This window comes from Amphibalanus amphitrite, unplaced genomic scaffold (genome assembly GCF_019059575.1).
Source record: "Amphibalanus amphitrite isolate SeventyFive unplaced genomic scaffold, NRLGWU_Aamphi_draft 002447F_arrow, whole genome shotgun sequence".
NCBI lineage: Eukaryota > Metazoa > Arthropoda > Thecostraca > Balanomorpha > Balanidae > Amphibalanus > Amphibalanus amphitrite.
The window spans coordinates 1-16,826 of record NW_024883886.1 but is presented as its reverse complement, the minus strand read 5'-3'; the positions used below and the strand labels follow the sequence as shown (position 1 = coordinate 16,826).

Below are 16,826 nucleotides of genomic sequence, written 5' to 3'. Positions count from 1 at the left end.
CGAAAAAAAAAACAAATATATACAGGTGTCCGGTCGGATGGGGTTCTTCTAAAAGTTATTTTGGACAATGGGATGGGACTCTGTGGGATGAACACTGCAATCCGGGCGTGCTAAACCACCTTAGCATCATCAATGGGGGCCCGTACTGGCAACTGCATTAGAAGTTCAGCTGAGCGGCTGTGGTGTGGTGTGCGGCGGCCGTTGCGTTCTTCTGACGTCTGGTGTGTGCTGTGCGGCAGCTGCTGATCGGCTACCTGGGAGACCATCGCTGGGTGTCCGGCACAGCGCTCTATGTGGCCTGTATGCTCTGCTCCGGCGGCGCCATGGCACTGGTTCCCTCCTGCCACTCGTACTCAGCACTGGTCGCGGTGAGAGGGAGGAGGGAGAGGGAGGAGAGAGAGGGAGGAGGGAGAGAGAGAATATGAGTGTGTAAACTGTATATTAGGGGTTTGCATTGAAACTCTTTACGATTTTTCTTTGCTCCTTTATGTACGGTCGAAGGCCGGCTGTATAACCCTCGCCCTGGCAGGGGGTCGATGCGACCCCCCTAAGGTTTTTCGAAGATAGCGTAAAAACGGGCGCCGCCAAATTTTGCACAGCCTATGGGGCAACCTTTTTACATATGACCTGAAAATTTCAGGTCCGAGTGACCTAGGGTCAGGTCACCAGGTCAGAAAAACCGGTACAAGGTCATGGTCAAATTTCAATTTTCTTTTTGCACCTGTCCAACTCACAGTTTTGGACTGATTTCCTTCAAACTTTCAGGATGTGCTAAGTTCACCGAGTTGTATAACATATAGTTCGGGTTTTTGAGGTCACTGACCTGAGGTCAGTTAGAGGTCATTACGTCGTTATGTTAAGCCTATGGGAAAATACTAAATTCGGAAAATACTGGAGATATCCGCTTCGTTCAATCACTTTAACCACAGTACTTAACAGCAGTTCACTTGGTGCTTCTTTGTTTGGTGTACTTATCCATGGGTCAGGTCAAATGAGGTCAACTGAGGTCAAATGACGTTTTTGCCAATAACTTGGCACATAATGACGCTAGAGCTTAGAAAATGGTATCATGGTGTTCCTGGTGATCAGCCGAATCGCATATCATGCGATATGATGCAATTTGGTTAACTTGAACTTAATTTATTAATTTAAGTTTACTTAAAATTTAAGAAAAACTTTAAGTACACTTAACCCGCGCCGGGCCGGTGCTCTGAGATTCCGCGCCGGGCCGGGGGGTGTCTGAACACCCCCCCCCCTTCTAACTCGGCTCCTGGGCCACGTAGCGACACGCGGTAAGCGGCAATCGAAAGAACGTCCAAAATAAGGACGAAAACACTTCGGTCATTTTTTGGGTCAGGTCAAAGGTCAGGTCACCAGAGGTCACCAAAGGTCAAATGTCTACTATTTCAACATTTTGGAAACTGCCAACGGCTATCTCGGGAACCGATAGAGCTACAGCGCCGCGGAAAAGCGCATTCGATAGCCCTTTTACAGACCTTTCTGAGTAATGTTCTCAGATTTGACCTCAGGTCAACGGTTTAGCCTCCAGAGGGCAAAAGCTCCAAAAATAGCCGTTTTTACGAAAAACGTTTTTTCGGCAATAACTTTTGACTCTAAAGAGCCACGACATTACTTTTGACACCATCGTGTTCCTCTCGTCGAGACGCGTCGAATGAACTATAATTTGACCTTGAAAGGTCAACTTGAAAATTTGACCTCAGGTCAAGGTCATGACCTGACCGGAAAAGGTCATGTTGCACATCAGTCGATCCGCAACGTTGAGCCGAACACATCTAAGGCGTTTTCAGCGTTCTAGCACGTCTCTATCAGAAGTTATTAGCGAAAAACTGTTAGATTCTGTTCGTGACCTGAGATGACCTCGGGGACGTAACGAGGGGTCACGGTTGCCATTTTCCGGTTCAGTGTGTCCATTTTACCTACATCTCGATGTTTGAGAGTGTCTAGAATAGCGTTCGTGCAAAACAGACGCTTTTCAATTTTCTCCCATTGACTTATAATGGAGAGGTCGCAAAATTGACCTGACCTTAGGTCACCGATATCAAAATTCCGAGATACACATTTTATAGATAATGTTGCTCTAATCAATCGCTGAAAGTTTCAAGGCAATCGATCAATCGGTGTAGCTATGACGAGCATTCTTATTTTTTCTGAGGTGAGGTCACTTGGCGTGATCTGGTGACCTGACCTAAGGTGACCTGGGTCTGAAATTTTCACAACATGTGCGGAAAAGATGCACGAACAGGTGTGCAAAAAACGGCGGCGCTCCGCGCCGCCGTTTTTGAGATATCTGCGAAAAACCGCAGGGGGGGTGTTCAAACACCCCCCCCCGGTCCGGCGCGGGTTAAGCAAGCTAAAAAGTGTATCATACGACGCGCCTTGACGTGCTGAGTTCACTGGTGCTTTTCGTTTTGTTCTATCTTAATTAGATCAAAAGTTATAAGCGAAAAACTTTTGACCTGTTTTTAGCGAAATTTTTACATTTATACCCCCCAAAAACCCCTAAATATTGACCTAGAGCAACCAAATTTGCACAGGGGCGAAAACTCCAGAGGGCCCACCTACCTACCAAATTTGGTGTTTCTAGGTGCCATAAGAGCCAATCGCGAGGGGGGTCGCATCGACCCCCCCCCCCTGCCAGGCCGTGTTATGAAAAATGCCCTGCCAGGGCGAGGGATAAGAAACTTTCGAGAAATAAACTGTGGGCTCAGTTTCTGGCGATCAAGTCACCACATAGCCGTCTCACACTGGTCGGAAACGCTCCAGCGAGAGGCCAGCGGCCTTTCCGCAAAAGTTTTTTGCTTGTTATTCCACAACTAGTGAAGCAAACTTCATAAAACTTTGCATACCTTCTCTGTCATATGTAATCTACCATTTGGATGTCAAGCACTAAATATATGACGTGAATCTGTTAAGATATGACGTCATAATGAGTATAATACAGGATCTAGCACCACTTTAAGTCAACAAGGGAAATTGGGAGCTGCTATTTGGGCACCGGGAATGGTTTCATGCACTCCTTGCAAGGTCCAGTGCTTCACTTTAGCATTTTTGACTTTGCGTGACGTCATTTATGACGTCACTAAGGCCATATAAGTTTTTCGTCAATAACTCCTGATCAGATGGAACTAGAGAGTCGCGAAAGCCACCATTGGACTCAGGAAGACCTGCCGAATCGAATGATATGCGATATGACCTCCTTCAACCATTTTCGTGACCTGAGGGGCTCCGACCTGACCTTGACCCGAGATTAACACCTTAAGTTGACTTCACCCGAACACCAAGTAAAGCATTCAACGCGCCTGAGCTATTGTCAAAAATGGTCGGCAGTGCGACCATTTTTGGCAAAGTAATTAACCTAAAACCAAGCCCGTGCATTGTGGCACTTACCTGACCTAAGAGGTCACTGGCTGACCTAAGACCTTAAAATCGGGTAGTACCTAATTGTTGCGTCTTATAACGGCACACAAGCTCGTTTCTTTCCGCAAGGCTCTAGCTCAATTAGAGGCGAAACGGCGAGGGAGTTGTACCAACCCTCCCCGGTCAATATAGAAAACCAATCGGTCCGGCCAGGGTTAAATACCGGAATTGTGATTTAATGTAAAAAGACGGCCCAAGGTAACCCGACGTCAGTGACAGGTGTCCTATATTTACAGCGTCTTATATTCACGAAGGTTTCAATTTCCACTTTCTTCAGCCGAGTGATGGTTGTCAATAGCAAGGCTCTCTAAATGCAAGCCGTAATCGCCACGCAATATGTGGAAGGCTTTTGATGTCAATACATACATAAATGCATACATAAAACGCGCTTTTCACAAAATTCATAAACTCAAGCGCATCTGTTCTTAATGACCAGTCAACTACGCATGGATGCGTGCAGGCCACACAGGTCAGCGTAAGCCGGGCGTGGCGGCCGAGCCGAAACTGGGGCGGGGCGGGCGGTAGTTGGGTAGGAAGAGCGGCTCCTGCAAATTTTGCGCAAATATGCGCAGTTAGCTTTTATGTTGCCCTGGTGTAAATTTAAATCCTGCTTCATCTCACAAAAAAATCAGAGTGGAACTAGATGGGACTACCTGTTGTTTCCTTAGCTAAACTTTGCAGTTATATTCCAGAATCACTGTAGGAGAGCCTTCATAAAAAGCTACAGTAAATCTTAGTTAGGGAAAAAGTATACCAAAAATTTTGCACTGACCAGTCGGCAACTTCATAACGAACATTTTGATGCATAATATGTGGGATTTCAATTTGGTGTCTATCAGCAATAAGACTCTGAATATCCGGCTCAAGAAACCTCTTGCTCCGCGTCAGTTTCCGAGTTCTGGGATACCCCATCTTCGGGGGCTGATTACAGTTATTTTTGGTCACCCGGATTAGTTTTTTTGGCCTAAGTATAATAATTTGATCAATTTCAAATCGATCTATATAAAGAATAATCCGAAACTCCGGAATCGCCCGTGGCCTCTCGTGAGGGCGTTTCCGACCAGTGTGCGTCTTCATGCTTCATTTTAATTACACAAGTGCCTTCGCTGATCAGTTTTCTATGCAAAGAAGTAAAATATGAAGTATAAACCACCCGAGGGAGTTGGTGTTGAATAGTTTGGTCCAGGGCGTATTTTAATGGATTTGCACTGGGTCGGCAATTACAATTAGGGGCGGCATTTTGCACTCATAGGGGCGGCACTTGGCATCTGAGGGGGGCGGCATACCTGATATTTAATGACCAAAAAAGACACGTTCGACGGATCTTTTATAACTCTTTCTAAATAATGATTTCAGATTCAACCTACCTAAGCTCAGCGGTATTACGTTTATTTTTCCGGGATATAGTATTTCTCTCGTCATAATGCGACAAATGAACTATAATTTGACTTTACAAAAATTAATTTAAAAATTTTACCTGAGGTCAAGTTCATGACCTCACCAGAAATAAAACATGTTGTAAACCTATACCAGTCGATCCGTATCGTCAAGTTTAAAACATTCACGGTGTTTTATGGCTTTAGAACAGTGGTCGGCAGGTCGCACGAGTGGTGCCCACTTTATGGGCGCTGGACGGGGCCATTGCCCCCACTTGTCATACCCCATTGCAAGCCCCATTGCTTACACAGCAAGGGTCGCTGATATTCGGCCATATCATTTGACGCCTCTATTTTTCTGCATATAGATAAAATGCAACACAATTAACCCGCGCGGGGCTGGGGTCTCCAGCCGAACGCGCGGGGCTGGGGGGGGGGTAAATTTTACCCCCCCCCTGTTATCTCCCGAACTAATGGTCCGATTTGGAAAATTCAAACGCCAATCGAAAGCTCTCATCACGAACTACTAAAAACATGTACTTAATTTGAAGTTTGAGGTCAAGGTCAAGGTCAGGTCAAGGGTACAAATTGCAAGTTTCTACAGTATCGGCCTTGCACCGTAGTTGCCGAAGAATGGAGTCATGGACTGAGACTGATCGCCCAAAACGTGTTCTTAGGCTACCAAGACAATATTTGTTGCATACAATATCATTCAGAGGTCAAGGTCAAGGTCAGGTCAGGTCAGGTCAGGTCACCAAAAAACAAAATATAGAAAAGGGCATGTGCGACACATGTTTTATGGGTCATTTTACTCATAGAATTCAATAGGCACACTCAATAAGTGATATGGACCACCTCTGGATGAATTTCAGGTCGGGGTCAGGTCAAGGTCAGGTCAAGTGAGGTCAAATTTTGAAGTTGGTTGTTAAGGCCTAAAAAGGTGTCTATCTGATGCAGTTTTTCACGACGAATCGAATGGTGCTATTTTTGTTTCCGTAAGAGGTCTAGAACTTCCAAAAAAGTCATTTTTCAAAAAAATTGTGTGTCGTGACGTCATAAAATTTTGAATAACTCCCACATTTTTGAACCGATTCTTCTAAAATTTGGTATGTAGGTGCACATAGACCACTTCTCTGACATATATTCCGGTTTTTTCGATAGACTCCAAATTTTGGATTTTATAATGATTTTCCCAAAAAAGTCAGTTTTTTGAAAAAATTTAGGCTAAAATCCAAAATTTTCAAAAAACCGAGATAGCCATTTGATAGACAAAGTAAAATTACGTATAACCTTTTTTGTTACGTCTTGATTCCTTTAAAAATGAAGATGTTAGCGGCGTTTGAACTTTTGCCGTTTTTGAGGCGAAAATGGCGAACATGACGTCACTAAAACGTCAATTTCTCAAAAATTTTCCGACGGATTTCGCTCAAATTTTCAGGGAACGTGTCAAATTGATGTAAGAAAAGGTACTGAAAGTTTGGCGGCGCTGCGCGCCGCCGTTTTTGAGATATCGGAAAAATTCGCGAGGGGGGGTAAAATTTACCCCCCCCCCCAGCCCCGCGCGGGTTAACTCTCTTTTTTTATGGAGAGGGAGAACGGGTGGAGTAAGGATGAACTCATACATTTTTTATTCATTAGTTACTCGCGTAATGAACAGCGTATTGTAACGATACGTTCACCCCCCCCCCCCAAGTTAATGAATGGTATACCTACCTACTCAAATATTTTCGACCCCAGTGACATTTTCATTGAGTTTTTGAAATTTGAATGACCTTCACTCGGTAACTTTCTCTCCGGCTCGGCCGATACACCGACTGAACGATTCCTTTATAACTTCAGCGATTGATAAGACAAACAGTGTGTAACTGTATATATAAAATGTAAGTCTCGAAATTGCTATGTTGAGGACAATTTTGCGACCCTTCCATTAGGTATAAGGAAATGGGAGAAAATCAGGGCATGCATGGCTCTTTTTATAGGTAGACAAATGTCAAAGTTAACGAATTTAAACATCATAAAACAATTAAAAATGACACACTTAATCGGAAAATTGCCACCCACGACCCCTCGTTATGTCTTTGAGGTCATGTCAGGTCATGGAAGGCCTCCAGCAGTTTTTTTCAATAACTTCTGATAGAGACATGCGACATCCCAGCCAGCAATCCCACTCCGTTCCCGATCGGGATTTTCGGACTCAGCCCGCACCACCCCGATCGGGACCGGAGTGGGACAGGATTGGGAAATGAGACACTTTGTACGGGCTGGAACGGTCCGGATATCCCAACCTACCCCGCACGGTCGGTTGGGAGATCCCGCACGTATCCAGACCGCCTTATGACGTTTTAACAAGCGCTTAACTCCGATCCCGATCGGGATTCCCCAAATCTCCCCGCACAACCGGTTCGGAAATCCCGCACGCATCCGAACCGCCTTATGGCATTTTAACAAGCGATGAACTCCGATCCCGATCGGGATGTCCCAACTCGGCCCGCACGGCCGGTTCGGGAATACCGCAGGTATCTGACATATTAACCGCAGTCTTATAACCGCAGATTGCTGTTATGCAGATGCGACCACTTTGCTTGCGCCACCGCAACCCCCTCGCCTCTTCATTATTCTCCAATTCAATCTTTATAATGCCTGCACGACAAAATGAATTACATTGGACACTGAAATATATTCACAAATTTACTGGTTGCACACAGGTCAAATTTTTACAAATTCACAGCCTGGCCAGCACATTCATGGCGTCGGCCAGCATCTTAGCGCCGCTGCAAGGCGCTGGCACAGCGGACTCACTTCCGGTGTTCACAGTCATTATAGCAGGCCTGCGCCTTGTTCGTGTCGGCTCCTCTGCGGACAGTGTGTCCGTGTGCCGTCACGGGCTTCAGAGAGCCACCGCGAAACTATGTAGACGGCTGGCATCTGGTCGGGCGGTTCACCACTGTCCACTGTGCGAAGAGAGCATCTGAAAATGACCAAGAGGTAATTAATCAAAGTCTGGGAGACACTAAAAATCACTAAGAAATAACCCACATCTGACATTTCACGTGGTATGCCTGGTAATTCAGGTTTCAAACCTACAATGCAACCAACGACACTTGACAATGAGACCAAACATCTTCTGTCCATGGTGTGTCAAAAGTGGAAATAGCCGGTGCGCCGTCTGGCAACCCGGCAGCCCGCCGCCATTGGGAAATTCATGCTTTTTGTCGCTTTTTCGCTCCTTATGAGTCACTTGATCTAATTAGAGCTTAACTAGGAACGACGCGGGTCACTTGGACGTATTCGGGAGCCGAATACGGTGTTTTGGAGCCAATACCTGGGAAACCCTACCCGCCCAATGCGAGTATTTAAGAGTCTGCATGCCCAAATTAACGCTGAGCGCGGCCGTTTTCGGTCGGTTTTCCGCGACCTTGTGGCGAAATCGCCTTATTTATTCAACCAGGGTGGGCTTATTCGCTTAACTAGGAATGAGGCGTGGAAGAGAATTATTCAAGGAATAGAGTTGTGCAAAAATATTTTTTTGTATTGTTAAAACTGTATCCGCCCTCGAACGATAAATATTGTTGACCCATCAGGAACACATCCCCTGGAATGCGTTTGGACTTGGCTGGATCTAATATTAGCGAGTATCTGCTAATGCAGTTTCTTGGCTTACACAGTACGCACACAAGCATACATACTTCCTGCCCTTGGTTATCCCTCACTTGAATGAAAATTTTGCTATAATAACCATTCCAAGCCGTTAACAGGTTTTAGTGCAGTGCCAAGTCGGAACCGTTCAGCGCCGCCAGTCTCCCAGGCGGCGCGTAACGGCCGCCGCCGGCCGCGCGCCGCCGCTCTGGCAGGGTGTTTGACTTCATATCTCTGTTGCTAGAAAAGTTGTGGACCGATTTACATGATTCTTGCATGAAAAGATCCGCCATTCAATTCTTAGCAGATAACGAAAATTTGACGTCAATTGCACGATCCACTGCCCATATTGTGGTACTGCCATCTATTGACAAGGCTGGCGAACTAAAGCCGGGCGGCTATTTCCACTTTTGACACACCATGCCATGATAACTGATCAAATATGCGACAGCACGAGTGTAATTCACATGCCGTACAACCACAACGAACTTAAAATTTATATTACCTATAGCTTTCCCGCTCCCTACATCACGGATGAAGTGTGCACTATACTCACCCTGTTCTCAAAGACGGACTGATTTCCCTGCAACGACAACAGTTGAACCGACCGCTTGCTAGAGCCAGTTCAAAAGTAATATCCTAAGGCAGCAGCTCAAAGGAGGGATCGACACTTGACCAACGCGGCAGCTAGACTGGCCGCTGCGCTCAGAGGACGCGTCTGCCTGCACGCGGCCCATCTGATTGCTTTTCCAGGCTTTCTGGGCCACCGGATATGGTGCCCGAAGCGCCTTCTCAGATCGGTTGGGATAACAACGTAAATCACAAGCCTGTCTAAACATGGGATTCGATTGGGCTATCCGTACCGCGTCCCAACCGATTAAGCATGCGGTCCGGAAATCCCGAGTCGCCCCTACCGCCGGCCATCGAGGTCCGGTATCGATTGGGACAACCCAAGCCTACCCAACCCGGTAGGGACAAGTCGGGACATCCGGAGCCTATCCCGACCGTCCCCAACCGCATCCCGGACGAATTGCTGGCTGGGATGCCTGAGCGATGAAAACACCTTAGATGATTTCAGTTTGACGATACAAATCGACTGATATGCAACATGACCTTTACCAGTCAGGGCATGACCTGGACCTGAGCTCAAATTTCCCCAATGACATTTGAATGTCAAATTTTAGTTCATTCGACGCATCTCGACGAGAGGAGCACAGTACTGAAAAAAACAATGTCATAACTTTCGTGAGTCAATAATTATTACAGTAAAAAGGTTCTTTAACCCGCGCCGTGCTGGGAGGGGGGGGGGTGTTTGAACCCCCCCCCCCTTGTGGTTTTTCGCGAATATCTCAAAAACAGAAAGTAAGCTCGTACAAGGCTTGGGTCAAAAGTTATTGCAGAAAACTGTTTCCGAAAAAATCGGCTATTTTTGCAGTTTTTGCCACCTGCAGGCAAAACCGTTGACGTTAGGTCAAACCTGAGAGAATTACTCAGAAAGGGCGTTAATAGGGCTATGGAATGCGCTTTTCCGCGGCGCTGTAGCTCTATCGGTTCCCGAGTTATGCGTTGGCTTCTTGGAAAATTTCGACATTCGACCTGAAAATCGGCGAAATTTTGCCTTCAATGACCTCTGGTGACCTGACCTTTGACCTGACCAAAAAATTGACCGAAGTGATTTCGTCATTATTTTTTTTTACGCTCTTTCGAACGCCGCCTTCCGCGTATCGCTACGTGGCCCAGGAGCCGAGTTACAAAGGGGGGGGGGTGTTCAAACACCCCCCCTGCAGGGCGTGGAAATCCAGGACCCCCAGCCGGGCGCGGGTTAAAACAGCTCAATAGAGGGGCGGAGGGGGGTCCACTGTCCACTCCAACCCTCCCCGGCCCGGCACGGGTTAAACTAGTTGTGCTCTGGAGGTTAAACCGTTGATGTTAGGTCAAGTCTGAGGACTTTGGAACGTTGACGAGCTATAGAATGCGCTTTTTTCGCGGTGCTGTAGTTCTATTCTTCCCCGAGTTATGCGCCAGTTTGTCAATAAATGTTGAAACAGACAACATTTCACCCACATTTCACCTTTGATGACCTCTGGTCACCTGACATTTGACATTTGACTTGACCTAACCAAAGTACGGTTAACCAACTAACCCAAGTAGTTTTTAAAGTAATTTTATGTCAAAAAACGTTGATGGCCTAAGCGTCGATGAAAATGGTGAAAATAATTCTGAAAAATTGGCCGACTGTGAGGAATAACACGGATGAAAGAAGATGCCAGAAGATGTGTTGCCCCCCTTTCAGCGCCAAGGGGGGGGCATGGCCCCTATGCGTCCCCCCCCCGGATCCGCCCGTTATTGTGACATGAGCAACGGTATGGCGAACTTTCGGGATATGCTGTAGACCTGGTGACCGCAGTTTAGTTTTCCAAGAGTCCTTCATTGTGACCCCCCCCCCCCCCCCGGTGGCGCAGGTGTCATCGGTATTCGGGTTCTGCATTTCGGCCAATTACACGCTGGCGCCGACCATACTTGTGAGCCTGATCAGCATCGACAACTTCACCAGCGCCTACGGCCTGCTGTTGCTGGCACAGGGGCTGGCCAACCTGGTGGGGCCGCCGCTCTGTGGTGAGTGCAGCCGCCGCTCTGTGCAACCGCCCCTCTGTGTAACAGTCCCTCTTTGACTCTGCCCGTCTGTGTGAAAGCCGCTCTGTGTAACAGTCCCTCTGTGTAACAGCCCCTCTTTGACTCTGCCCGTCTGTGTAACAGCCTCTCTGTGTAATATCACCCCCTCTTTGACTGCCCGTCTGTATAACAGCCCCTCTGTGTAACAGCCCCTCTGTATAACACCCACTCTGTGTAATATCACCCCCTCTTTGACTCTGCCCGTCTGTGTAACAGCCCCCTGTGTAACAGCCCCTCTGTGTAACAGCCCCTCTGTGTAACAGCCCCTCTGTGTAACAGCCCCTCTGTGTAACAGCCCCTCTGTGTAACAGCCCCTCTGTGTAACAGCCCCTCTGTGTAACAGCCCCTCTGTGTAACAGCCCCTCTGTGTAACAGCCCCTCTTTGACTCTGCCCGTCTGTGTAACAGCCCCTCTGTGTAACAGCCCTTCTGTGTAACAGCCCCTCTTTGACTCTGCCCGTCTGTGTAACACCCCCTCTGTGTACTATCACCCCCTCTGTGACTCTGCCCGTCTGTGTAACAGCCCCTCTGTGTAATATCACCCCCTCTGTGACTCTGCCCGTCTGTATAACAGCCCCTCTGTGTAACAGCCCCTCTGTGTAACACCCCCTCTGTGTAACACCCCCTCTGTGTAACACCCCCTCTGTGTAATATCATCCCCTCTTTGAGTGACTCTGCCCGTCTGTGTAACAGCCCCTCTGTGTATAACAGCCCCTCTGTGTAATATCACCCCCTCTTTGACTCTGCCCGTCTGTGTAACAGCCCCTCTGTGTAACAGCCCCTCTGTGTAATATCACCCCCTCTTTGACTCTGCCCGTCTGTGTAACAGCCCCTCTTTGACTCTGCCCCTCTGTGTAACAGCCCCTCTGTGTAACAGCCCTTCTGTGTAACAGCCCCTCTTTGACTCTGCCCGTCTGTGTAACACCCCCTCTGTGTACTATCACCCCCTCTGTGACTCTGCCCGTCTGTATAACAGCCCCTCTTTGACTCTGACCGTCTGTGTAACAGCCCCTCTGTGTAACAGCCCCTCGGTGTAACAGACCCTCTGTATTATCGCCCCTTTGTGTAACAGCCCCTCTTTGACTCTGCCCCTCTGTGTAACACCCCCTCTGTGTAATATCACCCGTTCTTTGACTCTGCCCGTCTGTGTAACAGTCCATCTGTATAACACCCCCTCTGTGTAACACCCCCTCTGTGTTATATCACCCCCTCTTTGTAACAGCCCGTCTGTGTAACAGCCCCTCTGTGTAATATCACCCCCTCTTTGTAACAGCCCATCTGTGTAACAGCCCCTCTGTGTAACAGCCCCTCTGTGTAACAGCCCCTCTGTGTAACAGTCCCTCTGTATAGCACCCCCTCTGTGTACTATCACCCCCTCTGTGACTCTGCCCGTCTGTGTAACAGCCCCTCTGTGTAACACCCCCTCTGTGTAACACCCCCTCTGTGTAACACCCCCGTCTGTGTTACACCCCATCTGTGTTACACCCCATCTGTGTAACAGTCCCTCTCTGTAACAGCCCCGCTGTGTAACACCCCCTCTGTGTAACACCCCCTCTGTGACTCTGCCCGTCTGTGTAACAGCCCCTCTCTGTAACAGCCCCGCTGTGTAACACCCCTCTGTGTAACACCCCCTCTGTGTAACACCCCCTCTGTGTAACACCCCCTCTGTGTCCCCAGTCCGTAACAGCCCGGCTGTGTAACAGCCTCTCTGTGTAACAGCCCCTCTGTGTAACAGTTCCCCTGTGTAACAGTCCCTCTGTATAACACCCCCTCTGTGTAACACCCCCTCTGTGACTCTGGCCCTCTGTGTAACAGTCCCTCTGTCTAATAGCCCCTCTGTGTAACAGCCCCTCTGTGTAACAGCCCCTCTGTGTAATATCACCCCCTCTGTGACTCTTCCCGTCTGTGTAACAGCCCCTCTCTGTAACAGTCTCTCTGTGTAACATCCCCTCTGTATAACACCCCCTCTGTGTAATATCACCCCCTCTGTGACTCTGCTCGTCTGTGTAACAGCCCTTCTGTGTACCAACCCCTCTACATTGAGAAAATTTAAAAACGGGGTGGGGTGTTTTTGCAGTGGTCAGACACTTTTTAATGTGTACTGTGACACTTATTACAGTGTCATGAAGCCTGTCATAAACGGTTAAAGGTTTAGACACCCTCAAAAACTCCCTTGGGTATGCAGAATAACCACTTACCCATGAGTAAGTGGTTATTCTGCATACCCAAGGGAGTTTTTGAGGGTGTCTAAACCTTTAACCGTGTATGACAGGCTTCATGACACTGTAATAAGTGTCACAGTACACATTTAAAAGTGTCTGACACTCATCATACACTGCAAAAACACCCCACCCCGTTTTTAAATTTTCTCAGTGTATGTAACATTCCCTTCGTATAACACCCCTCTGTGTAATATAACGCCCTCTGTGACTCTGCCCGTCTGTGTAGCAGTCCATCTGTATAACACCCCCTCTGTGTAACACCCCCTCTGTGTAATATCACCCCCTCTGTGACTCTGCCCCTCTGTGTAACAGTCCCTCTGTGTAATACCCCCTCTGTGTAATATCACCCCCTCTGTGACTCTGCCCTTCTGTGCAACAGTCCCTCTGTGTAATACCCCCTCTGTGTAATATCACCCCGTCTGTGACTCTGCCCGTCTGTGTAACAGCCCCTCTGTGTAACAGTCCCTCTGTATAACAGCCCCTCTTTGACTCTGCCCGTCTGTGTAACAGCCCCTCTGTGTAACAGCACCTCTGTGTAACACCCCCTCTGTGTAACAGCTCCTCTGTGTAACAGCCCCTCTGTATGATATCACCCCCTCTGTGACTTTGCCCCTCTTTGTAACGGTCCCTCTGTATAACACCCCCTCTGTGTAATATTACCATCTCTTTTTTTCTTCAAATCGCTTTATTGTCTCACACATGATTCAGTAATCAAAACAAAACAAAAAAAAAATCATCATACAGTCGCTACCAGCGGCAACACTTCATCATGTAACGACAACACAGCGAATTATCCAGAGTCACAGACGTTCTCTTGACTCGGCGCTCTCGAGAGGAAACGCTATCCCTCCCCTCCCATCAACAGCCGACATCACAATGGCTAAATAATATTACCATCTCTGTGACTCTGCCCGTCTGTGTAACAGCCCCTCTGTGTAACAGCCCTTCTGTGTATCACCCCCTCTGTGTAACAGCCCTTCTGTATAACACCCCCTCTGTGTAACACCCCCTCTGTGACTCTGCCCCTCTGTGTAACAGCCCCTCTGTGTAACAGCCCCTCTGTGTAACAGCCCTTCTGTGTATCACCCCCTCTGTGTAACAGCCCCTCTGTGTAACAGCCCCTCTTTGCAACAGCCCCTCTGTGTAACAGCCTCTTTACGTTTGTGTACAATTTCGTGGTGTCTAGTTGCTGTGTTTTATATTGCATCAATGTAAAAGCTTTATTCATTTAATTTTCTACAGACGAAGACACTTTGTGGTCCGAAATTTATGGGTTTATTTACGTTTTTTGTCATTGGATGTGATTGAAAAGCGCAATGCGCCTTGCATTTGGATTGTACAGTTGCATTCAAAATAATGATTTTGGGTACTTTCGAGATTTGAGAGGTGCGCCTTTTTCATCGTCCAATACCACTTTTTCAATAAGTGTAATGCGAACCGAAGTGGACTCTAGCTCTCAAGTCTACAGTATTTAGATGAACGGAATTTACAGCTAAAACTGCAGGCAACTTTTAAGTTGATTTGAATCTTCAAAGTGTACCGAAAGCGCACTTGGATTGCGATGTTGTTGACGGTAGTGGCGCTCAGTTGTGTGTGGGCGTTGTTGGTCGTTGTCTGTGCCGCCTGTCACCACCGGTCACCGGCAGGCCTGCTGCATGACCTGACGGCCACCTACGAGCTGACTTTTCTGGTGGCCGGCGCGGCGGTCAGCGTGTCCGGCGCGCTGCTCTGTCTGGCTCGGCTGGCCCGCGCCGCGCGCGCCAGCCACCGCGCTCTGAAGAGGGTCGCCTCCAGTGAGCGCTCTGAACGCCGAGCCGGCGCTGCCAGCCTCTGAGCGGCCGCAGCTCGGTGACACTGCAGGCCCGCGCTCGGGGCCGGCCGACAATCGGCGCCCACCGATATCGTAGCCTTAGAACAGTCTTTCTGTCCGATATGGCTTCTAGTCTGGAGCTTCTCCCTCCCTCCGAGCCCGGACGCAGCTGGCCTCGGCATTGCTGTAGTGTGCGTGTGCGTGTGTGTGTGCCGACAATGCGCCCACCGATATCGTAGCCTTAGGACAGTCTTTCTGTCCGATATGGCTTCTAGTCTCTGTATGTGTGTGCGTGTGCGGGTGCGTGTGCGCGTGCGCGCGTGTGTGTGTGTGATGTGGTTTTCTCGTCGCATCTGGCACAGGTGCTGTGAATCCAGCGACGTCCAGTGTCCACCGTATGTCACTGCTGTGCCGGCCAGTCAGCTGCCGTCCGGAGGGAAAAAAACCGTATCTGGGTCAGTTTTTTTCAAAAACAAAAATGATCAGGAGACTGGAGAGGCAAAAACGCGTTTTGATTATTAATAGCCGCTATATCTGTCCATTAACAAAATTTAAGATGCCGTCGAGATCAGATTGAAGAAACAATAAATTCAGTCAAAATGGTTTCAAGTTACAGTTTCTATTCGTATTTAGTCAAGATGAAAAAAGTGTTTCTTCTTTGAAGTGATCTTGTGTTTTGTGATATTTTTCACGAATAAAGCCGCATCGTGGAAAAGCCGTATTGTAGAAGTATCGGCAACAATTCAGTGCCATGAAAATGCCGTAGGGGAGAGTGGGGTAAGATGCCCAGGGTGGAAAAGACGCCCCACCCCCTCTAATGGCGAAACGAAGAATGCAACCTGGAAAATAATGCTCTTAACGTAAAGCTGAAGCCTTCATTGTTAACTGCACAAAAAAATCCCAAGCTCAGTTGGGCAACGGTGGGCTGGTGGCTGCATGTTTTATATTTGCTGATTTAAAAAAAATGTTTTGGCGTCAAAACATTGTGAATATCGAGAAGGTATATGATTTTTATCCACTTTGCAAATGTTTATGAGAAAGGCTACAGCTGGGCACCCACAATCATTTTAGGGAAATTACACCCCTGATTAGGTTAGGTCGAGGTCATTTACCTTAGATGACCTTAGTTAACCTTTTCGATGTCAAAACCACTACCTTACCTGTATCGTGCTAAAAAAAAGAACACCACATAGGCTGTTTTTCTAGCCTGCCTCCATATGCACACTTTTCAGACACCCTCGCTACACCCTAGGAATCTAGGATATCAGGCTATGGCGGTTATTTTACACCCTGGGGTGTAAATTCAGTGTTGATTCACCCCCACTTCGTACTTAAATTAGTGTCGTATAGGTTTCTGTCAAAACCACTCTCTATATGGTACTAACAAAAAGATACTTTTCAGCAGAGCCGCCGGAAGTACCCCTTTAACGCACCATCGGGTCAGCGAATACCTCAGAAATACGCTCATATTGGTAAAACACACCTTTTTAACAGCACATGTATGTATTATATAAAACAACGGCAGTCATGCACTTTGAAACACTTGCAATTAAATGCAAATATCTTCGCCGAGTAAGACAAAAACGACCGCAGAACTGCCAGTCATGCTGTGATTGACCACAAAGATCACGCAACCTCAACGTCTGGCGTTTGCAGAACAACGCTTCAGAAA

The 16,826-nt window shown here is 47.8% G+C and overlaps 1 protein-coding gene across 1 annotated transcript; it reads left to right on the top strand.

Moving 5' to 3' along the window:
• Positions 1-171: 171 nt before the first annotated feature.
• On the top strand, positions 172-15,759 carry LOC122377003 (monocarboxylate transporter 9-like). Its single transcript, XM_043356961.1, has 3 exons — positions 172-368; positions 10,913-11,066; positions 14,991-15,759. The coding sequence occupies exons 1-3, from the start codon at positions 303-305 to the stop codon at positions 15,176-15,178; spliced, it is 408 nt and encodes a 135-aa protein (XP_043212896.1). The 5' UTR covers positions 172-302; the 3' UTR covers positions 15,179-15,759.
• Positions 15,760-16,826: the final 1,067 nt, after the last annotated feature.